Here is a 26,413-nt window from a genome sequence, read left to right on the forward strand (position 1 = left end):
ATGATTGTGGAGTTTTTTATGCTCTCTGAATTTGGTCATTTTCTTGCAGATGTTTCTACAAGAAACATCTACAGTTCAACCCTGAGCTACATACATTCTCTTCTACCAGTCAAAAAAATGTGATTGGACATATTGTATTCTTGTAGAATGTTCTGGAATATGGTCTTCAGAGGTTAAGCAATGTGGAAAATCTTTCTCCCCTGAAGGAAAATGCACCAGCCTCATTAAGCTGCACACAGACCGGATTGGAATGGGGTCGGATATAGTATTTGCACACCCTCCCTAACGTTGCCCTGAGGAACCAAAAGATACACCAATGTCAGCAAAACCAGTTAGGAAAAGAAGAACAGGGGTACTTTAATGCAGCCTGCCCATTTCTAATAACTATTTGCAAGTCAGTATCAGTACACATAAGAAATCTAGTGGCTGCTACATGAAATATCCCAGCAACTGAGTAATAGGATTTTAGATGAAAATGGATACTGTCAAAATCAGGTTCTTAATCTGAGGACTTCTAAATGGGTTGACTTACCTTGTACCTACTGAATCCTATTCCATAATCTCCAATTTTTACATTTAAATCAGATGTGAGGAAGCAATTCCTTAAAGCTAAATCTCTGTAAAAAAAAAAAAACAGAATATTACAAAGAGGAAGGAAAAAAAAAAGTTCAACGCAAGATGTAATGAGAAAATTCAAGAACGTAACTAAGCTACCAAAACTATCTTTGAGAAACACGAGGCTAAATTTCAGCTTTAAATTCAGCCTGGTTCTAAAGTGCCATAGCAACAGCCATTCCACAGTTATATTTGTCTCTATTTAAAACCTGAAGGATGAGCATTGTGTTGCAAATGGACTTTCTGTTTCTTGGCCAGTCTCCTTTGAGTCAGAGATCTCAGATCAATGTTAGCATCATGTAATTTATAGCCGTAGAAATAAAAGAGGGGTTTTGGGGGACTAAGATTGTGATTTATGCTTTCTCAGGAACAAGCCAACTGTTTCCCAATCTTGGCAACTCTTAAGAAGTCTGGACTTCAACTCCCAGAATTCCCCAGCTATCCGTGACACTAGACTTCACTGAGTCTATATAAGAAGAACCACCCCCTGGCGTTCAGGGTTTTCAAGACTCACCCATGCACGAAATTGTGCTTGTGCATCGTGGCAAGTCCCGCCACAATTTCGCAGGCCATCCTCTGCAGCAGCATTATTTGAGCGTCTCCTTTAATGTTGTCCCGCTCGTTGCAGAGATAGGTTTTTAGGTCACCCTGGGAAAAAAAAGAAGAATTTGAGAATGGCTATAAACAGCCTTTCCTGCCAATGGCAATTAACAGGTATTTAAAAAAAAACAGCAACTTAACACATAGTTTAGTACCATAGTTTAGTCAACAACATCACTAGCAGTAGTTATAAATAAACTGGTGCTTAAGAGAGCACTGTCATTAAATTTCAAGTCCCTTAAGGCAGTGTTTTTCAACCTTGGCAACTTGAAGATGTCCGGACTTCAACTCCCAGAATTCCCCAGCCAGCGAATGCACCTCCCAAGGCAATTTTTGGAGGCTGGATTTGAAGCTTTGCAAGGCCCCGTCATGTGCCTTCCTGGCCTTTGTATGTTGAGACAGCAGCCGGACTGATTTGCTAATGGTGAACTCCGGGTGAAAGGTATAGCCTTAAGACATTACTGCTCAAGGCACAGCAGGCAGCGACATCTCTGTTTTATCACTTTAATTACAGGCTGTCTTTCTCATTAGCAAACAGAGAGGCAGGCAGGCAGGGCAAGGATATATTTGCTTCGGATACTGGCGTCCCAGAGGATGTTAAGGCCTCCCTCGGGAAGTGCTCCAGAGCAATCCTTGTTAATTAGCTACGGAGTGCTTGAAGGGACATCTTTCTAATCTTTGACCAGTCCATGATATCGTCGGTCTCGATGGGGCATCTCAGGAAGGCATTACAGGTGGTCCTTGACATATTTCATTTAGCGGCTACGTGAAGTTAAATGACGGTGCTTTTCAGATTTTTGGGACGGCACGAATTGCGCCAGCCAATTGTTAGAGAAAGTAGAGAAGCAGTGCAAGAAAGCTGGCACTGTTACAACTTTCTTTCCACACATTTGCTGGATCGTTTATTTGAACGCCTTTATATTTCTCTGATTTTTTTTTTAGCTGTTCTTCTCATCAGTAGTAATAGAAACACTTTACTTTATTGTCATTGTACGTATATACAGTTTACACACACAACGAAATTCACATAACCCCTGACTTTACTGTACTGACTTTACAGTGGTAGAGACTAACTTGATTCTGCACCTAATAACTGCAGCAAGACTGTTGGTGGCGCAATACTGGAAGAAGGAAGACTTGCCTACAATCCAAGAATGGACATTGAAAGTCACAAACTTAGCCGAGATGGCTAAAATATCGGCATATTTTAAAGATCACTCAAATGAGAGATATAAACGAGACTGGAAAAAATGGATTGACTATATACAAAATAAATACGGGACCAAGAAATTCCAGTTAGCCTATGCTTAAGATCAGAAATGATTTAAACTGTTTAAAGTTAGTTCAGTAAGAAGAAGCTAAGGTCAATGTAGAATGTCATTAATTTCTTTATTTCTTTTTTCTCAATAGATTTTAGACAGTGTTAGTTAAAAATCCATACCGTGTACGGGTTCTGGGAAGTCGGGGGGGGGGGAGGAGGAGGGGGGTTCGGGGGGTGGAGGGAGGGAGGGGTATACAAAAAAAATTGTACTTCAATGTTTTAATGATTGACGAATGATGAAATATTTGTGTTTTTTAAAAGAAATAAAACCTTTTTAAACGACGAGCTAGTTAAAAAAAAAGAAAAAAAGAAATTCACATAAACCCCAGAGACCAGGCCCAACACACATAACAATCCCCAGACACCCCCCCCACCCCAAAATTCCCTGCCCCTAAACCACCCACGGATCCACACAACAGACCAAGTAGTGCTGTCCAACAGCTCACTGACGGTGGCCCTTTAGTTCATCGTTGAGTGCAATTATAGCTCTGGGATAAAAGCTATTCCGAAGACGTGCGGTCCGAGTTTGAATTGTTCTGTATCTTTTGCCAGAAGGCAACAAAAAGTAGTAATAACATGTGGCCAGTGTCTTGGGGCAACACTGAGCACCACAGAAGGGTCTGAACGGGTATTTCTCAACCTTGGCATCTTAAAGAGGTGTGGACTTCAACTTCCAGAATTCCCCAGGGCTGACTGGGGAATTCTGGGATTTGAAGTCCACACCTCTTCAAGAGGCTATGGTTGAGAAACACTGGTGTAAATCAGCAGCTTCCAACCTTTTGGGCCCCCAGGGAACTGTTCTGTGGGGGGGCGGGGAGATTCCATAGACCGGAGGGTTGGTGTGGTTTTGCACGCTACCAAGAACCCACGCCTACAAAGATGAAGCTTCACTTGCTTGCATGGCCCCGTTTTCCTAATGGGCCGTGAACCGGTACCAGTCTAAATCATACAGCTTGGAGAAGCAAGAAATTGATGAAGTCAAATGGCCAAAATCATTCCACATAATCAGTGAGGGAACGAGGAGATACCTCGTCAAGTAAGGGAAAGGACTGCAAGTATCTTTTGAGAGGATGAAAGAAAATGGATTAGAATCAAAGGTTAAAGACTGGTTTTGGCCCTTCTTCACATTAGGAGGAGAAGAGGACACAGAACAAGAAGACAGAGCAAGATTCCCTATTCTAGGTAGGGTATAAACTTCCCTTCTCCACCGTGTTTCCCCGAAAATAAAACAGGGTCTTATTTTCTTTTGACCCCCAAAATAAACACTTGGCCTTATTTTCGGGGAGGTTTTACTGTTTTTGAGGTGCAGGAGGCGGTGAGTGTGGTCACCTCATGGCTGCTTCTGTGTTGCAATATTTTCGGGGAGGGATAATTTTAGCGCATGCGCTCAAAAGCCCAATTGGGCTTATTTTCGGGGAAACAGGTTAGAAGTATTGAGGCAAGAGTTCGCCCTTGGAAAATTCGTCTTCCATAAGTGACAAAACCCAAGACAAGAAGCCAAAGGGGACGGAGGACACCTGCAGGGATCAAAAAGCTAATTTTCCGCCTTCCTACCAGGTTACTCAAATGAGAGACTTCCTCCGCAAGCCAGACGGGCTTGCCAAGCAAGCTACCCTGGCAATAGAAAACAGCCCAGCCACTTTATAACACAAATCTCTGCTCGTCATTCGTCATTCTATCAACGAGGAATTTGGTGTGCCGACTGGCTGCATATCGTTGGCTAATTTATTACTGCTATTAAGCTGGTTACTACCCTATTTTTAACCCCAGGGTAACATGGATGACAGACAGGAAACAAAATTATAGTTAATTATAGATGAAGTGGGACCATGTAAGCTTACTACACAATCATCCTGGGCAAAGAGAGAGAGAGAGAGAGAGCAATTGCTCATTTTAGAAAAAAAACAGAAACACTAATTTAGGAATAGATAAAACAAGTGGTGACTAACAACGTGACTGGATTCCATGGCAATAGCAATAGCACTTATATACCGCTTCCAGTGCTTCACAGCCCTCTCTAAGCGGTTTACAGAGTCATCCTATTTGCCCCCAACAATCCGGGTCCTCATTTTACCCACCTCGGAAGGATGGAAGGCTGAGTCAACCTTGAGCCGGTCAGGATCGAACTGCAAAACTGCTGGCAGTCGGCAGTCAGCAGAATTAGCCTGAAATACTGCATTCTAACCACTGCGCCACCATGGCTCATAACACCAGTTATGTCTCTAGAAAGCAAAATCACGAAACTGCGTCACACTTACTGTGTTTTCCCCAAAATAAAATGGGGGTCTTATTTTCTTTTGACCCGAACCCTCCCCATCCCCAGAAATAAGCACTTGGCCTTATTTTGGGGGAGGTCTTATTATTTTTGAGGTACAGGAGCCGGCGAGCATGGTCACCTCATGGCTGCTGTTGTGTTGTAATATTTCGGGGAGGGCTTATTTTCAGAGGAGGGATTATTTTAGTGCATGTGCTCAAAAACCTAATTGGGCTTATTATCTGGGGGGGGTTCTTATTTTTTTGGAAACTGGGTATTTTGGGCACATCATATATGGGGAATTCACTGGGGAAAGCAGTTATGTTTGGAAGAGGAGTTAGTGGTAAAAGGAAACCGTGCCATCAAAGAACACGATGGTTGGAGATCTTCGAAGCTGACACCAGCCAGAGCATGGGACAACTCACAGAAGCAGTGCAAGATTGGAAGATGTGGAGAGACCCGACCCACAGAATCACCCAAGAGTCCGATACGACCAAATGGATAACATCATGAACCTTAGTGGCACAGAGGTTAGAGTGCAGTACTGCAGGCTACCTCTGCTGACTGCAATTCAGCAGTTCAAATCCCACCAGTCTCAAGGTTGACTCATCCTTCCATCCTTCCGAGGTGGGTAAAATGTGGACCCAGATTGTTGGGGGCAAGAGCCTGACTCTGTAAACTGCTTAGAGAAGGCTATAAAGTACTGCTCTTGCTTGGGAAGGAAGGAAGGAAGGAAGGAAGGAAGGAAGGAGGGAGGGAGGGAGGGAGGGAGGGAAGGAAGGAAGGAAGGAAGGAAGGAAGGAAGGAAGGAAGGAAGGAAGCAAGCAAGCAAGCAAGCAAGCAAGGAAGCAAGCCAGGAAGGAAGGAAGCCAGGAAGGAAGAAAGGAAGGAAGCCAGGAAGGAAGGAAACCAGCCGTGGTGGCACAATGGTTAGAATGCAGAATTTCATGCTGACTCTGCCCACTGCCAGGAGTTCGATCCTGACTGGCTCAAGGTTGACTCAGCTTTCCATCCTTCCGAGGTGGGTAAAATGTGGACCCAGACTGTTGGGGTCAAGAGGCTGACTCTGCAAACCACTTAGAGAGGGCTGTAAAGCACTGGGAAGTGGTATATAAGTCTAGGTGCTATTGCTATCATCATCACCAGGTATCTAGATAAATTAATTAGATCTAGATAAATTAGAACATTTCCACCAATGCTAGCCAAAGGAGGCCGAGTTTACCACTCCGAAATTCTGCTTCAACCACTTCTATAATGCCAACACCAACTGCCACGTAGGCATGTGATTGCATAGCCAGGTAATCAGGACTCATCTGCTTAAGTCAGAAGAAGCTTTTTCCCACCTCCTTTTATGAATATTCTTGCGTGGAGCTGCAGCTATAAATGTTAGGTATTCTCAGGGCTGAGGGGCACAAATGCGAATTAACACCAGCAGCACCTCCCACTCTTTTTCTCACTTATGAAAGCTACACTCATCTCACATACGGACCACGAGGCAAGTGTTTTCGCAGCTGCTGTATATTATGTTCTTCTGCTTCCAAGACAAACTCAAATTTGACTAAAGCAGACAGCCCCACAGCAGTTTCTTCCAATGGCCGTAATTATCATTATTTTCCTTTTAATCTTTGCATTTTTTTTTAATCCATAAACATTTTGAACACATTAACACATATACTAGTAACAATAGTAATAATATAATATAACAGAATAGTTTTGGCTCAGTTTCTCTTTATATTAGCTCATTCATAATTCTGTTTATTATATTGGCATATGTATAATTAGGAACCATCTTTATATTTAATTCATCCATAGCAATAATCTTTCTTCATCTAATTTCTACCTCTTACCTCTAACCACTCATAACCAATGACCATAATTAAAACAGCAGGTATGGCTATGAGATTCCAGCCCCTTTGTATGCAAAATTTATTGCATCACATGACATCCCACGAAGCAAAGTCCTTCATGGAATCAAAGTCCGGAATCATTGCTGTTTCTGCTGCTATTTAACGTGAACATCAAGGAAGGGCTTTTTATTTTAGGTTTAATACGCCAAAGCTTCTTGCAAACCAGCTGAATTATCAGAACTGCGAAAGCACACAGATGCAAATAAAGTATCTTCAAGCAGTATGCATTTTTCACCAGAAGGGGAAGGGGAAAAAAAGAGAGAAGATAATGCCAATTTATTTTTGCACAATCGCTGCAACCCTCCCTCAGAGGCCAGGAAATTAAATGAAAAATAATTAGCACTGAATATCTCTAGAGGTGCAAGAAATTATTACAGAATTAGTATAAAGAAGGAAGACCGACCTAGATTTATGTATTTCAGGTGTGTGTGTGTGAGAGAGAGAAGGGGGGGGGGAGGGAGGAAGAGAGAGAGAGAGAGAGAGAGGGAGGGAGAGAGATAAATAGATATGAATCTGGAATGGCAGTTTTGCTAGGAAATGCAACTGCCTTATCATATCGCTGAATGATGATTGCAACATATTCCGTTTGCATGCAAATGTATTGAAACGTTATAAAGATGTTAGAAGATCAACCTGCCTTAGCAGATCTCCAATTGACCTTTATTCTATTTTATCAGACCAGTTAATTGTTTCTATTGTTGACTTGTCTTGTTTATTCTAACTACCTGAAATGCAAGCTGGAGTTCAGGTGAAGCCATGGACAAGAGCAACAGGTCATCTGGCATTCCTTTCACCTAAGACTACCACCCAATGGTTGCTACCTTCCCCAGCTCGCTGCTCCAGGGGAGGAAAAGCAAAAAAAAAAAAAGGACCTTCCTTAGATTTGCAGAATTTCTAAGGGAACCAACCAGCAAGACGCACATCAAACCCGAATGGATCTCGAACTGAGATTTCATGTACTCACCAGGTCACAAAATTCAAATACCAACAAATAAGGGATGGCTTCCACATACTGGCCGGTACAGCGGAGAATATTGGGATGCTGAAGGATACTGTTAAAAAAAAAGTCCAGAAAAGAAATATAAAGACCAGTTTGTATTTGTGGCTTGCAACATTGAAAACTTGAGGGGGAGAAAGGAAAATTATTCTCGGTCCGCTGATGTATTGGGAAAACATTTTAAAACTGAACACAATGAAACATTTTGCAGATGTGAATGCTATTAGCAAACTTCTATAAAGGTAAAGGTTCCCCTCGGACATATGTGCTAGTCGTTCCCGACCCTAGGGGGCGGTGCCCATCTCTGTTTCAAAGCCCAAGAGCCAGTGATGTCTGAAGACATCTCTGTGGTCATGTGGCCGGCATAGCTAAATGCCAAAGGCGCATGGAATGCTGTCACCTTCCCACCAAAGGTGGTTCCTATTTTTCTACTTGCATTTTTGCATGCAGCCGAACTGCTAGGTTGGCAGAAGCTGGGACAAGTAACGGGAGCTCATGCCCTTATGCGGTGCCAGGGATTCAAACCACTGAACTGCCGACCTTTCAGATCGACAAGCTCAGCGTCTTAGCCACTGAGCCACCGCATCCCAAAACATCTCTTACGTCCTCCTATTCCCAAATGTTAACTAAGCAGAACTCTTGGCTCACCTTCCTACAATTTAACCTGGCTTGGGTTTTTTGGGAATGGGTGAACTTGGCCAGGTTCATTGCCAAGTTCATGACTGCACTTCTACGTGCTCCAAATATATCCTTGGCAAAGGCCCAAGAGGCTACTCACAAATATGGCTCCCCATGTCTCAAAAACCGCTCCTGTTCCTTGGGACTGGCACTGGCTTTTAACTCTTTCACGATGACTCTGGTTACGCTGGTGCCGGTGTAAACTTCCCCCAGCAGAACCTGAAAAGCAAAAAAAAAAAAAAATCAAATCTCAGTTCCACTTCAAAGAGAACAACAACCCTGGCATGGAGGGCTCGCTGAGGGATTCTGGGAGTTGAAGTCCACAGGTCTTAAAAGTGGCCCAGGTTGGATATCCCTGCCCTAAAGCTTCTTACGGCAAAGATGGGTCAGTTTATACTTCACAACTGACTCAAGGGATTTGTTGTTGTGGGCTCACTTGTACCACTAAAAATATTTTAAGTGACAAGGAAATGCAGGAGAGTTGTAATATTCAGGGCACAGATTTCTTACCTTTCCAAACCAGCCATTTCCTATTTCTTGGATATAGTTTAGATTCTGCCGAGCAACCTGAGATTTCAGATCTTCTGTGATAGAGGGAAAGAAAACACGTTAAAAGAAGCAGTCACAAAATTTAGTTTGGCTAGGTAAACAATTTTTCACAGAAATCCAATATAACTCTTACGTTACAATACAGCAAGAGAAAATCATATTTGTCCTGACCTGTCCTAGCCATCCTACCCCTACCCTATCCATAAGTAAATTGAAGCCACGTTGAATGTTGTGTGAACAGACTTCCTGGCATTCTCCGTCTCTTGCTTCCAACGTCTGCTCCGAGATATGTAGTGAGATTAGAAATCGTTCTGTTGAGGTAACAGCATCTGCCAGTGAAACGAGACCACTGGATGCAACCCAATATCGGTATTCGTTCCGTGTACAATAAGTAGCACAACCAATGACATTATGAATCAAACCATTCTGATTCCACTGAGTAGGAAAGCAGGGAGTCCAGCTGTTCTCCAAAGCACTGAAGACAAGAAGCCATGGGTGGAAACCAATCAAGGAGAGAAGCAAACTAGGACCAAGGAGAAATTTCCTGACAGGGAGAACAATTAAACAGTGGCACAAGTTGCTTCCAGAAGTTGTGGGTGCTCCAACATAGGAAGTTTTTAAGATGAGATTGGACAACCCTTTGTCAGAAATGGTATAGGGTTTCCTGCCTGAGCAAGGGGGTAGGACTGGGAGACCTCCATGGTCCCTTCCAACTCTATGTCTTCTATTCTGTTCTGTCCTATTCTAGTCCTAATTCCTATTCCTATTCCCATTCCTTATTCTATTCCATTCCATCCTATCCTGCTCTACTCTAATTCTATTCTATTCTATTCCATTCTATTCTTTTCTACTTCTAATTCTATTCTATTCTACTCTAATTCTATTCTGTTCTATTCTATTCTACTCTAATTCTATTCTATTTGGTCCTATTCTGTTCTACTCTAATTCTATTCTATTCCATTCCATTCCATCCTATTCTTTTCTACTCTAATTCTATTCTATTCTATTCTGTTCTCTTCTATTCTATTCCATCCTATTCTGTTCTCTTCTATTCTGTTCTACTCTAATTCTATTCTATTCTGCTCTACTCTAATTCTAATCTATTCTATTCTATTCCATCCTATTCTGTTCTACTCTAATTCTATTCTGTTCTATTCTAATTCTATTCTATTCTACTGTAATTCTATTCTATTCTATTCTATTCCATCCTATTCTTTTCTACTCTAATTCTATTCTATTCTGCTCTACTCTAATTCTATTGTATTCTGTTCTACTCTAATTCTGTTCTATTCTGTTCTATTCTGTTCTATTCTGCTCTACTCTAATTCTATTCTATTCTGCTCTACTCTAATTATATTCTATTCTGTTCTCTTCCATCCTATTCTGTTCTATTCTATTCTGTTCTACTCTAATTCTATTCTGTTCTATTCTGACTTGATGCAGCACATTAAACTCTAAATTCTAAGTAAACAGTTAGCATAATAACTGTAGTTATATAATACACTAAGCTGAAACAAATATTCTATATTATGGCCTAGAACAATGCCCTGTTTCGTACAATATACCGAGACAATACCGGGGGATCCTACGCCCCAACTCTAGCTATCCTTGCATGTTCTGCAGATGCAAAGGCAACGGTCCTAAAGCTTCTTCTTCTTGTGTCAGAAAGACCTCCCTAGCATTCCATCTGCCGTTTGTGTAGTTATGAACACGGCGTCCAGCTTCATGAACATTTCCCGGAGAGATCAAGCGATTTCAGCCGCGGAGGCTTTTCGTCCTTTTTCTCCTCCCTTGTGACTTTTTGTCTTTCGATCCCAAACAAAATAGAGGCAAATTTCCTATCTGCCACAGCGGATCTCATTCATGCTTAGAAAGCAAATTTGAATGTCACCCCTGCGGGAGAACCAACGGGTGCCATGATGGAGGGGACAGGAGAGGAAGGGCAATTGCCGGATAGGGACGACGCTCCTACCTGTGGGAAGTTGGAACTGGGATGGAGCTGGGAGAGAAACACTGGGCACCGTGAGGGTAAACACTTCTGCGGGAGACTGATTCGTTGGGGTGTCCTCTGCGGGTGGGGTGAAGTCCAGTTCATCATCAAAATTGTCTTCAAATTCCTTAAATAACAATTGGATATGAGAAAACATTTTTGGATTATACATAATGAGTATTAATTACAATAATTATCACTATTAAAAAAACTAAATAAAATACATACAATCAAATGTTAATCAATACTGGGAAAATGTTATGATATATGATATAATTAAATATTATGGATGTTCAGCTAAAATAGGACATGAGGATTTGATGATAATAGAGGATTTTACAAATAAGTAAATGAAATGTCAGCATGTGTTATGGATTAATTCTTTGGCATAGCTAAGGATGAAGGATGTTTAAATAACTATAGGTAATTAAAACTGGAGGTATAATGATGTTGATATGGTAAATATTTGAGTTAAGATATTTGAATTAATATGAATTAATGGAAGAGAAGCACCAAAGCATGTTGTAACCAGTTGATATACTTCTTCTTTTTTATAATAGATACCTGTGTTTTGTTTTGTTTTGTTTTCCTGCCTTGTCCTTTGTCGTTTTTGTCTTTTTTTTTTTTTTTTTTGCCTTTTCCTTTTGATTTTTTCTTTTCCCACCGGTGTGGGCATGTATTGTTCAAGATTATTACTTTTATTAATATCTTTAAATAATAATTACAGTCAAATGAAAATGGATATATAATAATGCTTGAGTTAATATGAGTTATGTTGGTTGACTGTGGAGGAGATGTACCAAAGTTTATCTGTAATTGATTGACACATTTTCTACAGATGTAAAGAAAGATGCTGTACCTGTTTCAAATTAAAATTAAAAAAAACATTTATTAAAAAAAAAAAATGTCTTCAAATTCCTACCAAGGCAAAAGGCAGAGAGATTAGCAGCTTGACAGAGAGACGCCCTGTACAAAGAACCTGATTTGCATATGACAAACCCAGTTGATAAGCCGCGCGGCTGCATTGCTATGTAGATCACAGACATCAAACGCTCCTAAGCCAATTACTAATGCTATAATGCCGTGTTTTAGAGAAGAATACACCTTTTGTTAAGAAGATGATTAGTCAACTCTGGGCTTGCTTAGGGCAATGTCTCTCAACCTCGGCAATTTTAAGACATGCAGACTTCGGCTCCCAGACTTTCCTGGTCAGCCCTGCAGTTCAAACGTTGAAAGATGGCTAAGGCTGAGAACCTTGATGTAGGGTGTTTCATTCAACGCAGGATTGATGTGTTTCTTGAATACAATGGCCTTCCAGATGCTGGTAAACATCAGTTGTTAACCTCCCTCACTAGTCAGGACTGCTAGAAACAGATGTTCAGCCACCTATGGATACCTGATCCTTTTGTGAGGTTAGTGCCTATAAAGGAAAATATTTGTAGCTCAGGGTTGACATGGGGGGTACTCTCTGAGTTTGCTTGCAGGCATTTCATTACCCAAACTAGGTAACATCATCAGTGCTAGAAGGGAATATGGAGGGGGGGGGGAAGGAGGAGGAGGAAGAAGAACACTGTAGGGTCCTTGGTGCTCTCTGAGCTTGGTGGGGTGTTTTTTTTGCAGATGTTTCATTACCTAAACTAGGTAACATCATCAGTGCTAGAAGGAAATAGGGCTGAGGAGGAGGAGGAGGAGGAGGAGGAGGAGGAGGAGGACGACGACGACGACGACGACGACTGTAGGGTCCTTGGTGCTCTCTGAGCCTGGTGGGTTGTTTTTTTTTTGCAGATGTTTCATTACCCAACTAGGTAACATCATCAGTGCTAGAAGGCAATAGGGTTGAGGAGGAGGAGGAGGAAAGGAAGGAGGAGGAAGAGGAGGAGGAAGAAGACTGCAGGGTCCTTGGTGTTCTCGGAGCTTGGTGGTGGTGGTGGTTTGCAGATGTTTCATTACCCAACTAGGTAACATCATCAGTGCTAGAAGGGAATAGGGTTGAGGAGGAGGGGGAGAGGAGGAGGAGGAGGAAGACTGTAGGGTCCTTGGTGCTCTTTTGAGCTTGGTGAGTTTTTTTTGTGTGTGTGTATGCAGATGTTTCATTACCCAACTAGATAACATCATCAGTGCTAAAAGGGAGTGGAGTTTGCTCTCTGTCTCTCTTCTAAAACTGATGAAGTTACCTAGTTGGGTAATGAAACATCTGCAAGAAAACAAGCAACCTCAGAGAGCACCAAGGACCCCCTCATGTTAGTACCTATGCTTACACAGATTGCAGATCTTACAATTCCAATACATTTGTTTACTTTTTAAATTTATTATTAAATGTATTTGTTGACCGTCCCAGGTCAGATGACTCCGGGCAGCTTACAACATAAGCATAATAGGAACAGGGTCAACATAACTGTGTCCCCTAGTAGTTCAGAGATAAGATAAATGTGTTTCCTTAGCCAAAAAGGATGGTTTTAACTGCCATCTAATTTTCAAAGGTTCTTACACATTTTAAAATACAAAAATAGCAATGCACTGCTAAAACACAGCATCGAGATGCAAAGTACGCCTCACCGTAGCACAAAAATAACTTCATACCAACCATAAGTTAACACTAAAAATATATTCATGACTTAAGCTGCACATAGGTATGGCTGCCAAAAAGATTTTGCTTCGCTTTTTCCCCCCTACACAAATGTGTACTTGCAACCCTAGTTTGACAAACGGGGCTTAATGGCAAAACACATCAGGCACCATATAGCCCCATATTTTTTTGAGAAACCATAATTTTGTCAGCCATGGCTGCACAGCTAATCTTAATTTAGCTACACAACCTTTTTGGACTGAACTGCAAAAGGAAACTGTTGTTGTTAGTTGCGAAGTCGTGTCTGACCCATTGCGACCCCAAGGACAACGTTCCTCCAGGCCTTCCTGTCCTCTACCATCCTCTGGAGTCCATTGAAGCTCACGCCGGCTGTTTCTGTGTCTCTATCCAGCCACCTCCTTCTCTGTCGTCCCCTTCTTCTTTTGCCCTCCATTGTTCCCAGCATGAGGCTCTTCTCCAGGGAGTCCTTCCTTCTCATTAGGTGGCCAAAGTCTTTGAGTTTCCTCTTCAGGATCTGGCCTTCTAAAGAGCAGTCAGGGTTGATCTCTAAGACTGACCGGTTGGATGGCCTTGCAGTCCTTCTTCTTTTGCCCTCCATCGTTCCCAGCATGAGGGTCTACTTCAGGGAGTCCTTCCTTCTCATCAGGTGGCCAAAGTCTTTGAGTTTCCTCTTCAGGATCTGGCCTTCTCAAGAGCAGTCAGGGTGGATCTCCTCTAGGACTGACCGGTTGGATGGCCTTGCAGTCCAAGGGACTCAATGCAGGAGTCTTCTCCAGCACCAGAGTCCAAAGGCCTCCATTCTTTGGCGCTCAGCCTTCCTCATGGTCCAACCTTCACAGACATCCATTGCAATTGGGAAAACCCGTGGCCTTGACTAGACGTTTCCCTAGAGGGGAACCTTTACCTTACATGCACAATGAACAAAAGGATTTCTTGATACCACTCACCTTGAAGTTAATCTCTTGATCTTTACAGCAGGAAATACAGTTTACAAGCAGTAGTATCAAAACTAAGAGGCCGCCGGCAGAAAGAACCACCAAGGAGTAGGAAACTTCAAAGGCTGTCTCTTCTCCTGGAACATAAATGGGGCTTACATTAATGCGGTTTAGGACACTATACAGTACAGCAAAAACTGCAAACTTCAGGGGAAAGGAATTTAACATTCCTCATAATTTACTTTGGTAACAAATCCCTGCTTGCTGGCATGTTTAAGGAACCTTTTGTAAGGAAGGCAGCATAAATAATAAGCGACCAGGTTTTCAGGATCAGTGACCCTCAATTTACGGCTTTTGATTTCTGGCAATTCCCCTTCCTACGCACACTTCTAATTTAACACAATAATTAGCACTAGGACTTCTTCTTTGTTCCTTCTTGCAGCTCATCAACTAGATTAAGCGCTAGCAGACAAGACTTTAGCGTGGATATCTTTTTATTGTTTGTTTGTTGTCCTGGGCATAAAATGGGTTAGGCGCTTTAAATCCACTATAGTATATCTTGCACTAGAAACAAGTTATTACACGTAAACTGCTTTCAATTTATATAAATTGGAACATGTGGTGTAACAGCAGCAGGATCTCCACATTCAACAGCAGGATGTCTCCAGCTGTTTAGAGGTTGGGAAAAGATTTTCTCTGTGAACTTTCTGGCAGCATCTGACTAGGACACACCTTAAACCAAAGGTTAGATGGAGATGGGATTTTGTCCAAAGTTATTACGTCTTTCTCTCAACTAACAGAAGTTATAAGTCTTCCAAATGTGACACATGCACAGACTAAAAAGATTCTTAATTATGATGTCTTGGAGGGATCCACTGATGTTGCGCATTGGCAATTATTTTTAAATTACTGCCTAAAGCTTATTTGCTAAGCTGTTAACGAAGTATTATAATTTGTTTTGATTAGAACAAAAGCGCTTCTTAAACATAATAGGAGCACCCTGAGATGAATGCTATAAAAACCTACCCAAATTTTGCTACATAATTTTTATCCCACTCCAGTAGGTCAAAGTCTTTGAGAGAATCAATTAAAAAATCTCTAAAAGAAATTAGACAGAAGATAAAGGCGACTGAGTAGGACGGGATGACTCTAAATCAAGCTGTAAAGATTATTTTCTGAGGTTAAATTCCAGTTTTTAAATATCAGTCAGGTATGATAGGCAATAAATAAATAAATATTTCAATAATAGTCCTGTTTCCACCTAGGAAGAATCAAAATTGTATTTCAGAGAAAAAGAATGCTTTGAAAATTCAACAAAATGAGCAGCGCAGTTCAGCCGTGTGATTCATACAGGCTCCCCTAAAAAAAAAAAATTACAGCCTGAAAAAAATAAACTTACAGGTAGTCCTCGCCTTACGACTAAAACTGAGCCCAGAATTTAGGTTGCTGAGTGAGAAATTTGTTACAACCTTTCTTGCCATATTTGTTAAGCGAATCACGGCGATTGTTAACGTTAGTCAGATGGTCGTTAAGTGAATCTTTGCCACCCCATGGACTTTGCTTGTGAGATGGTCGCAAAAGGGGATCACGTGACCCGGGGGGGAGGGCACTCCAGCCGCCATAAATAGGAGTTGTCAAGAATCCGAATATAAATCACCATGGGGATGCCTCAAAGGTCATATAAGTGTGAAAAATGATCGTAAGTCCATTGTTTCAGTGGCATATATTCAAACTGTCACTAAGTGAACCGTTGTAAGTCGAGGACTACCTATACTGAATGTCAATGCAGTAAAATGAAAAAAAAAGTAAAATAAAATAAAAAAAATTATGTATTTTTCTTCAAAAACCGGTTCCACATTTTATGACAGGGATAAAAAAGAAAGAAAATCTACACTTTAGACTGGCCATAAAGGCTCACAGTCTACAGGCGGTCCTCGTTTTACAACAGTTCATTTAGTGACCGTTCGAAGTTACAACAGCTGTTTTTCACACTTACGGCCGTTTGGTCATGTGATCAAAATTCGGATGCTTGGCAACTGACTCATGTTCCTGACGGTCACAGCAGTGTCCTGAGGTGACCTCATCCCCTTCTACGACCTTCTGACCAGCAACATCAATGGGGAAGCCAGAGTCAGATGCAGATGAACAGAGTTCGAAGGTACCCTGTAGGTCATCTGGTCCAGCGGTCACCAATTGTCCGTGAGAAAATTTTGGTGGTCCGCAGAAAAATCATTTGCACTAAATACTATTTATCTTTTTTTAAAATCCGTATTAGTGGCCCGCGGGATTTAAAATTATGAATTTAGTAGTCCCTGGGGTCCGAAAGGTTGGTGACCCTGGATCTAGTTCAACCCCCCCCCCACCGCCCAAGCAGGAGACCCTACATCTGTGATGGCGAGCCTATGGCATGAGTGCCAAAGATGGCACGCAGAGACCTCTCTGTGGGCACATGCACAATTGCCAGCTGCTCTTCTGGTTTCTGGCAGCTGGTCTTCATGGGCACCGGAGCGCCGGAAAATGGTCTGAAAACGGCCCCCCAAATGGCCAAAAAACAGGCCTTTTGGGGGCTGTTCCCAGGCCATTTTCGTGCCTGAAAAAGGCCTGAAAACGCCCCAAAAACCCAGGCATGTGCCTGCCGGCCATCTGGTCTTTGGGTTTCCAGAGTTCTGGCGCGCATGCATGGGCATTCAGTTTGGGCACACGGTGCTGAAAAGGTTCGCCATCATGGCCCTACACCATTTCTGACGAATGGCAGTCCAATCTCCTTGAAAATTCAATTAACCACCATGCTACTAATTTAGTAACTGCAGGGATTCACTTAGCAACTGTGGCAAGGAAAGTAGTAAAACGGAGCAAAATTCACTTAAAGGATGTTCCGCTTAGCAACAGGAATCTGGGGCTCAATTGTGGCCATAAGTCGAGGACTACCCGTACAAACAGAGACAGACAAACACACCATGCTGTGTAAGAAACCTCACCGAGAACAAAACGACACTCCTGATTTGACAGCAGGGACGTGGGAGTCTCAAAAGCAGAAGAACCGTAGCATTGAATGATCACAGCGGAGAGAGTGGCTAAGATGCTCGCCTTAAAACTAGGAGAGAACAAGGGCCTAAAACTCCCTTCGGAAGGGGGTTTAGCTGGAGATCACCCCAAAAAAGATCCAAGAGCAACTTTTTAAACTCTACTTCCACCTGCATATCTGCCTGGAGGATCTCTGAGAGACGTGCTTATACAGGCCTTGTGCTAGAAGTCATCCCGAAGCATAAGAAAAGTCATGAATGTAAATTAATTTTTAAGCGAGCGTGCCCGAACCTGAGGCGGACTCTGCTTTCTTCATCTTGGTTACCTTCCTGACTACTGGTAGAAAGACATTTTTGCCCTGCTGCAATCTCATCCCGATGGCTTGGGTGGAAAGCCATGAGGATGCTTGCCATCGCTTGTTCAGAGTCGGCTTACGGAGTCTGACTCAAAAAAAAAAAGGAGACATCGAAGGGGCTCTCCTTCAAGACTTCCTTCATAATGATGGCTTTGACCTTCATGGAGCTAAATATTAAGATGCCAGAAGTCTAAGGAGGTTCTCAGTCATCCAGGTCATGGTTGTCCCAAAGGTGCTTTTTCAGGAGGCCACTGAACTTTCTGGTGTCAGGGTTCCAAATAGCATCCCAAATTAAATCAGAGTCCAAGGCAAAGTATTGCTCAAATTTCCAATTTATTAAGAGAGCCATCTTGGCACGTTTGGGAAAACCCGAATCTGAAAGCTTCTAGGTTTTCCCCACCCAGTTCAAGATCTTGCCCCCCACACCCACAAGTCCATCACATGGTCCAATCTCCCACTGCCACAAAGACAGATTCCACCCTTCCAGTTCTGCCCAGGTGCAGCGAGAAAGGGTGACCTTGACTTTCTAAGAAGAATGTTATTATGGCTACATGTCATCTAACTCTGTACAATCCCCCCTCCCATTTTCCCACCATAGAAAATGCATAGTAGAATAATAGAAAGTGTGGCAGGCCAAAGATCCAAAAGCAAAGATGGCTGCAGGCCTGACATCAGGGTCGTCAGGCATTAAATATAATGCCAATGCTACCCTTGTGCAGAGACAAAATAATAATTTGAAAAAATGGCACCTTGAAAGAAGGAAGGAGCTCTGTACACAGGCACAACATATGTTCATAACACAACTGTACAATCAGAAGTTAAACAAATGGTTATTTCAGGCCTATTTGTAGGATACCAGCAAAGCCGGAAATTAGCTAGAAGAGCAGGGAAGAGTGTGTGCCACAATTATATCACACCCAATATGAAGTTGCTAAGTCACCTTGCCTCTCCCTTAACAAACAAAATAAACGCAGCTATTAATCCCGCTTTCCACTCACAAAGCAGGACATGTGAAAAGATGTGCTGTCTTGAGCCCCATCACATTATCCCAACCAATCAGAGCCTCCGATGTTGAAGGTGATCAGCCAGTCAGGTCTAGTAGGGTTATTCAGGCCATGGGAATGTGCTCATCACCCCCAGGTTTATTTTATTTATATTAAAAAAAACACACACAGAGACATACATGCCCTCAAAATCTTATAACAGCTTTTATAACCCGGGATGTTTCAGATTGTGTTGAGGGTTTCAGGTTCCATATTTCCCACCCTTGAGCGAGGAAGCACCCCAGTTTCACAAAGATTCAAATCTGGAGATTGAACTTCGAATGCAATTCAATCCAAGCCTCCAAAGCAGCTTTTAATTTTTTTTTACCTCTCCTGAAATAATCAAGACATATTCCACACTGCTGGATTTTGCTCATCTCAAAAGCTTATTTTATCAAATCCATCTGGGAAGTCAAATCAATTCACTTTCCCAAATTAACATGAATTATCGCATCGATGATGATCCAAACAAAATCAGAGCCAGTTTGCATACAAGCAGGATAGTGAAATCACTGTTTAACGTGGTTCGCCCACTGACAGCAACTACTGCGTAAAAATCACAAAGAAGCCAGAGACACAATTCCTGTCCTAATCTCAGGGGCAATCAGGCAAATCTCCCTTTTCCCTTCCCATGCTCCAGATAATCTTGAATTCTAAATCTCTCACTAATGTAGCAAACTCAAAATAGCAAATCCGTGGATGCTTCATGACTATCGTCTCGGCTAATATAAGCAGCCTATTATCTGCAGGACAGTTAAATGTTTCTAATCGTTAACCACAAGGCAACCACAGAAGGCAGCTATGCAAGCTGGAGATGACTTTTCACTTCTGCATTTCCAGATCCCCGTGAAATGGGCAAGAGAGCTGGTCAATTATTTTGCAATGCACTGTGACTGAACCTTTTACCAGCCCTTCAACAACAGCTGCCAAGGACAAAAGGAGAGAAGGGGCGGGGGGGGGGGGATAAGCAGGTCCCAAGCAGCAGCCAAGAAAAGGGGGGAGGAGGAGGGGGGAGAGGAGATATTTGCTCCTGTTGGGTACAGGATAGAGATATAGCATAGTATGGATACCTGCAGTGTAATTTGTACATAACCTATAGAGCAAAAGATAGGTGCCAATCCACCAAAAGATTTGTGGCTGGTTCTATATGTTCCTTTCCTGACTTACCTTATTTTTTGGAATAGAAGACGCACCTTCCCCACCACCCCAAAAAGAAGGTGAAAATCTGGGTGCTTCTTATACACAGAATACAGCATTTTTGGCCTACCGAAACCCTGCCCCCTTTGCAAAAATTGATGTGCAGAGGGCTTGGGAGGCTTGCAAAGTGCTCTAGGGAGCTGGTGAAGGCAAAAACAAGCAAAAAATGAGCCAGTTTTTGCCCCCCTCACCCCCCAGGGACACTCTACAAGCCTCCCAAAGCTCTGCATGCCCCCCCCTTTTTTGCAAAAAACGAGGCCTGCAGAGGGTTTGGGGGGCCTGCAGAGTGCAAAAACGTCTTTTTAAAAATTTACCTCTTCAAAATCATGGTGCGTCTTATACTCTGGTGCGTCTTATAGTCCAAAAAATACGGTAATTCAAAAGTTAAGACTTGGGTGTTTTTCAATTAACTCTACAAGATTCACTGTTTGGGCTGGCATTTAATGATTGGGATTAAACAAAGGAGGGCCTTTTCATTCATCCTTACAATGTCAGTAACATAACACTTCATTTTACCGGAAGTAGCATTTTCCATTTTAAACTTTGCCCCTGGCTGGCATGGGAAAAAATAGGAACTGTAAAATGTTTTACGAAAAGAGAGAACTCTGAACCATGAAGATCACACTGTAACCTAAAGCAAAAATCTGGTAAGTCCAATGATACAGAGCAGTGAGAAGCCAGAGAGGTATGTAACAAAACTGGAGTAGCAAGAAACAAAATCTGTGTGTACAGAAAGCAGGAAGAAATTGTCTGCGTACTGAAGACCAAACCCCAAAGAAAGTACAATAAAAGAAGGCGGGGGAAATCTCAAAGCAACAACTGGAGCAGCTCAGAAAGACCTGGAATTGAACAGAAAAAACCCTAAATTTTACAACTTTCAACTGAAGGGGAAAAGTTACCATTACCACAGTATGTGTGATAGGGACACGGTGGCTCAGTGGCTAAGACGCTGAGCTTGTCGATCAGAAAGGTCGGCAGTTCGGCGGTTCGAATCCCTAGCACCGCGTAACGGAGTGAGCTCCCGTTACTTGTCCCAGCTTCTGCCAACCTAGCAGTTCAAAAACACATAAAAATACAAGTAGAAAAATAGGGACCACCTTTGGTGGGAAGGTAACAAACAGTGTTTTGTGCGTCTTCGGCGTTGACTCATGCCAGCCACACCACCACGGAGATATCTTCGGGCAGCGCCGGCTCTTCGGCTTTGAAACGGAGATGAGCACCGCCCCTTAAGAGTCGGAACGACTAGCACATATGTGCGAGGGGAACCTTGACCTTACAGTATGTGTATTTTGTGCTCACTATGTTCAATCCACACACAGGACCTATGCAGAGTCAGGCAAGCTTGCTAATCTTATGTTTGGCAGATGGGGATGCTTTAATGGTCACTCGTTGAAGTTGGTCAAAACATCTGGATTCCCCCACTTTGAGAAGGCTTAAGAAGAGCAACATAATTGCAGTATCATCGGCTTATATCCATTGTCTTTCAAAGTTGGCATGTGTGAACTTCAACTCCCAGAATTGCCCAGTCAGCCTGGCTGGCTGGGGAACTCTAAGAGTTGAATTCTGCAGATCTTAAAGTTGCCAAGTTTGAGAAACAATGATTTAGACCATCAAGCAGGTATACTTGGAAAGCAAAAAAAAAAAAAAATCTATCTTTACATTTTAAAGGAATATTTCATTCCTTGCCAAATGTAAAACTTGTGTCTCATGACATGAGATCAAAGTCCAAAGGTGCTTTGCTTCCACACCCGAATGTACACTTTGACCACACATTCATTGACTTTCTTTTTTAAAAAGAAAAAGCAGGTATCTTCATTCAATTCAGGGATTGCAAGAACAGACACCGATAAATCAGTTACTAAGAAGAACAAATTTCCTTAGCTTTTATTAATAGCATAGCCAAGGGACTTGGCACCAAAACTGACCAAAAAAAAAAATCAAAAATCTATCTACTTACATTCTTCCTTCAATGTTTTGCTGGTTTATGCATTTCATCCTCCAGTTCTGAGCAGGAGTACAGCACTTGTCCCAGTTTAAATAATGGGAATGTAAGGCTGTAAACCTTTACATATTAATGATGATTACTCTTGAAGCCTATCTATTCTAACATTGGGAGTTTTAAAGAAGAGATTGGACAACCATTTGTCTGAAATGGTATAGGGTTTCCTGCCTGAATAGGAGGTTGGATTAGAAGACCTCCAAGGTCCCTTCCAATTCTGTTATTCTGTTATTTGACGCTATGCATCTAATTTAAAAGCTGTTCTGTTCAACAACGGAGCTGGCATCTAGCAAGGATGCACAGAACCAAAGTCTTAGTATAGTATGTGGGAATTTTGTTACAAGTAAGATGACATTCTACTTTAAAAGCAGAAGGAAATTTATCAAGGGATAGGTACACCAGTCAGTTTGAAGGTAGCCACCCTTCCTGTTTCAACACAGAAACTGTGACAGTGCGAGAATCAAAAGATACATTTCAGGTATTGCACATAATGATGGTTCCCATGTCGAACCAAAATACAATATATTTACGCTTCGAAACTTCCTCACAACAATACCAGGAACTCTTTCCAATGTTGACATTTGGTTATTTTAAAATCCATTTTTGCTCCTGCTGAATTTATACTTCATGAACCACATTCAATACGAGGGGAAAAAATATGGAAGACAAAAGCAGTTGCAGCAAAAGATAAGATGTGAAAATATTAGGATAAGCTACTTTTGATTTCTACTAAACTTCAGATCATGACAATAATCTTCAGACCAGGGCAATTATACTTTATTCAAGACCTGAGATGAATAGAGATTAGAGATGAATAGAACAAAGATGATTCAATTAATCAAGCTAACAGAATCAACTGTATTACTTCCTTGAAGACTAGTTAGCATCTGAATCACTATCATAAAATGTTTGGAATCCAAAAGGCATGTTAATAACCAATAAGTTGTTTCTTAAAAGAATGAATACATTCAGAAAGGTTATGTCCAGTTATTTATCACAACTTGTCACAATTTGAATTTCTAGGTTTAGACACAGAATGACATTGAATGATTTGTGGGGTTCTTAAATACACAGGAACAAGACAGGATAGTGGTTCGGATAGTGATAAGATAGTGATTCTTATCCATTCTAGTTCCTTTTTTTAATATTGTGCTACTAAATGTTTGTGTCCTTTGCCTCCACAATAGGCTTGCTTCAGTGAAGGAAAACCTTTATGCAAGTGTAAGGGAAGATTTGATGATGATAGGCTATAAGTACCTAGTTTTATCTCTCTTGTATTCGCAGAGGTCAAGAGTTTCGTGGCATTTTAAAAATTAACCTGCTTAACATAGCTCTTTTCACAAACTAAAAGCATACCTATCACTATTAGCATGAAGCATTTTGTTAACTGGGTAACTTTTAGACATCAACACACAAACACATAAAAGCAGACCAAACTGCAAAAAGAATTTTAAGGTTGTGATGTTTCTACCCAAAACTCAGGTTTGCTTAGAAAACATGCAAAGTGTGATTTATAACAGCAGAACTGAACAATCTGTCTTTTATCCTCACCCCCCCCTCCATCCGTGTAAGGTGAGATTCTTCCTTTCTCACATCAACACATAGATCTGCAAATATATAACGAGGGAGGGAGGGAGGGGGGAGGAGGGGGAGAGAGAGAGAGAGAGAGAGAGAAAGAGAGAGAGAGAGAAAAAAAATTTCTAGGATGTACCCTGATGGACAATACAAATAATGAACTATAATAACTGATTGTGGTCAGCAAATGGATATTAATGATGAAGTAGTGTCATAAGAAAAGGATCAGAAGAATGATTAGGGAAGACATGAAAGCAGGGCAAAAGGCCAAGGACTTAAAACAGAAAGCTGGCGAACATCTGGAAGAATGTCATAAGTCAGGTATTTCATAGTGGAAAAGACTACCTTGGGAAATGCAGATGTTTAAACAGAGACTGCCAAGACACTTGTTAAGGAATGAGAATTCCTGCAAAGGTGGGACTTGATTACCAAAGACCCTTCCCTAACATCCTATGATTTTATATTGGAAGAATTTCCTAACCCTGTGAGATGTTCAACCATGAACTAGGCTGCCTTCAGGAGACAGTAGAGTCTCCTTCCCTCCAGATGTTTAAACAGAAATGTTTCAAGATGATGTCAGCATTCCAATATTTGAGGGGCTGCCACAAGAGGCGGCCAACCTATTTTCCAAAGGACCCAAAGGCAGAATAAGCAGCAATGGATCTTGAAATGAAACTAAACAAACCAAACCAGATTATTATTATTATTCATTATAATTATTATTGCATTCCAGTCGACTCCAGAGAAACACCTACAGAGGAGAGGATGGATGCTGGAGTCTTGAGGGGTGAAGAGATCCATGCAAGCTGTTGGAGAAGGAGGAGGTCCATAATGGGAATGGCAATCAGAAGAGAAGGCACCCCCCCCACCCCCAACAAGAAAAGCACTGCCCAGAGTCACAAAGGGGGGGGGGGGAGATGACAGCTATATACATTTTATTTATTTATTTGATTTAGTTATTTATTGGTTTTATATGGCTATGTTTATTTATTTACTTATTTGATTTTTATATGGCAATGATTATTTATTGGATTTATAGGGCTATGTTTATTTATTTACTTATTGGATTGATAGGACAATATTTATTGATTGGATTTATAGGGCTATATTTATTTATTTATTTATTTTATTTACTTATTGGATTTATAGGGCTATATTTATTTATTTACTATTGGATTTTTATATAGCAATAATTATTGATTGGATTGATAGGGCTGTGTTTATTTACTTATTGGATTGATAGGACTTTATTTATTTATTTACTTACCGGATTTCGAGGGCGACATTTATTGATTGGATTGATAGGGCTTTATTTATTTATTTATTTACTTACTGGATTTCTAGGGCGACATTTATTGATTGGATTGATAGGGCTATATTTATTGGTTGGGATTTATCGATTGGGTTTCTAAGGATGATTCACTCGCCCTCAGTGACTCTGGCCAAGCTTACACAAACCATCAAAACTCCTTTTGGACGACCCTATCATATAATCCCAATATAAAAAGAATACAAGCAATCGTAACCCCCCCCCCCACACACACCACACATACATACACCCCAACCCCGGTGACAACCTGCCATCAAAATTCTGCCCCTTTGAGGGTTTCCATGCATCCCCCCCCCCGGGGTCGTCCTGTTCCCCACCAGACCCAGAATGGATGAATCCATGACTCACATAAGAGAATAAGGGTAAGCTGGGGGGTGGGGGGAGAAACCCACCCACCTCCTCCACTGAACCCTCCCCCCCACAATTTCCCTGCAGGGGCTTCAGCCCCTCCTCCCACTCCCCCATATTGGCACAACAACCCAGCCAGGTAGGTAGGTAGACCTGGCTAGGTGGCTCAGTGGCTAAGACTTGCTGAGCTTGTCGATTAGAAAGGTTGGCAATTCGGCGGTTCGAATCCCAAATATAGGTCTCCTCCTACGTGAGCAAGGGGGTTGGACTAGATGACCTCCAAAGTCCCTTCCAACTCTGTAACGGTTAACCTACGTAGTCTGAGAGATTCGATACGAACGCGGGGAAGGGGGGGTCATGACGGCCGGGGGGGGCAATCCAACCCCCCTCTCCTCAAAAGCCCCCCCGCCCTGCCTTTTTCCCGGGGGGGGTGTCTTTCCGCTCCTCCCGGCTTCTCACCTGGCCCTGCCGGGGGCAGCGGAGCCGCCTGCCCGCCGCCCAGCCAACAGCAGAGGAGTCCGAGCTCGCCCCAGCCGATCCCGGGGGGCAGCAGCCGTCCCGGCATCCCTCCGCCGCCTCACGGGAGGCTCCAGGCGATTCTTCAGCACGGCCGGGGCCTGTCTCGCCTCAGCCGGCGGGGCTCGGAAAGGCCGGCATGGGTTCTCCGCCGGAGAAAAACGGCGCCAAGCAGGCAGCAGCAGCAGCAGGCCGAGGAGGGAGGCCCGGTGGAACCGCCGTTTACCTCACGAGGTACGGCCGGCAACGGCGCCTCGCCTCATCCCCCGCCGCCGCCATCTTCCGGGTTACCTGAGAGAGGGCGACGCCGGGATTGGCCGCCGGAGACGGATTGGCTGGCCGGTGGGCCAATCGGCGTGGGATCCGCTCCCCGAGGAGACGGGGGAGGGCTAGCACGACGGGGGGGCGGGAGTCCGCCCTGGAGAGACAGCCGCGTCGCAGCCAACCGGAGGCGTTGCCCCGCCTCCTCCGCGTTAAGACAGCAGCGCGTGGGGGTGAAGGGGGGGGAGGTGAAGCTGCAAGAGGCGGGGTTTGGTTCTCCAGATTGGCATGAGAAGGGAGCAATTAAATTTGCCCTCTTTTTTTCCCACTCC

At 42.6% G+C, this 26,413-nt stretch overlaps 1 protein-coding gene across 1 annotated transcript in view; it reads right to left on the bottom strand.

Annotated features, from left to right (window-relative positions):
* Window positions 1-26,091, bottom strand: part of LMTK2 (lemur tail kinase 2) — a 43,563-nt gene extending 17,472 nt beyond the window's left edge. The window contains exons 1-8 of the mRNA XM_087729110.1: window positions 25,764-26,091; window positions 14,446-14,570; window positions 10,894-11,038; window positions 8,883-8,956; window positions 8,473-8,591; window positions 7,662-7,749; window positions 1,130-1,263; window positions 533-617 (exon numbers count right to left, since the gene is read on the bottom strand). Of these exons, the coding sequence (XP_087585236.1) occupies window positions 533-617; window positions 1,130-1,263; window positions 7,662-7,749; window positions 8,473-8,591; window positions 8,883-8,956; window positions 10,894-11,038; window positions 14,446-14,570; window positions 25,764-25,869 (876 nt within the window). The 5' untranslated portion in view covers window positions 25,870-26,091. The remainder of the gene's footprint in view (window positions 1-532; window positions 618-1,129; window positions 1,264-7,661; window positions 7,750-8,472; window positions 8,592-8,882; window positions 8,957-10,893; window positions 11,039-14,445; window positions 14,571-25,763) is intronic.
* Between the last annotated feature and the right edge of the window lie 322 nt (window positions 26,092-26,413).

Source organism: Thamnophis sirtalis, unplaced genomic scaffold (genome assembly GCF_051295495.1).
Source record: "Thamnophis sirtalis isolate CommonGarterSnake01/CBP01778 unplaced genomic scaffold, rThaSir2_p1.2 scaffold_14, whole genome shotgun sequence".
Taxonomy (NCBI): Eukaryota; Metazoa; Chordata; class Lepidosauria; order Squamata; family Natricidae; genus Thamnophis; species Thamnophis sirtalis.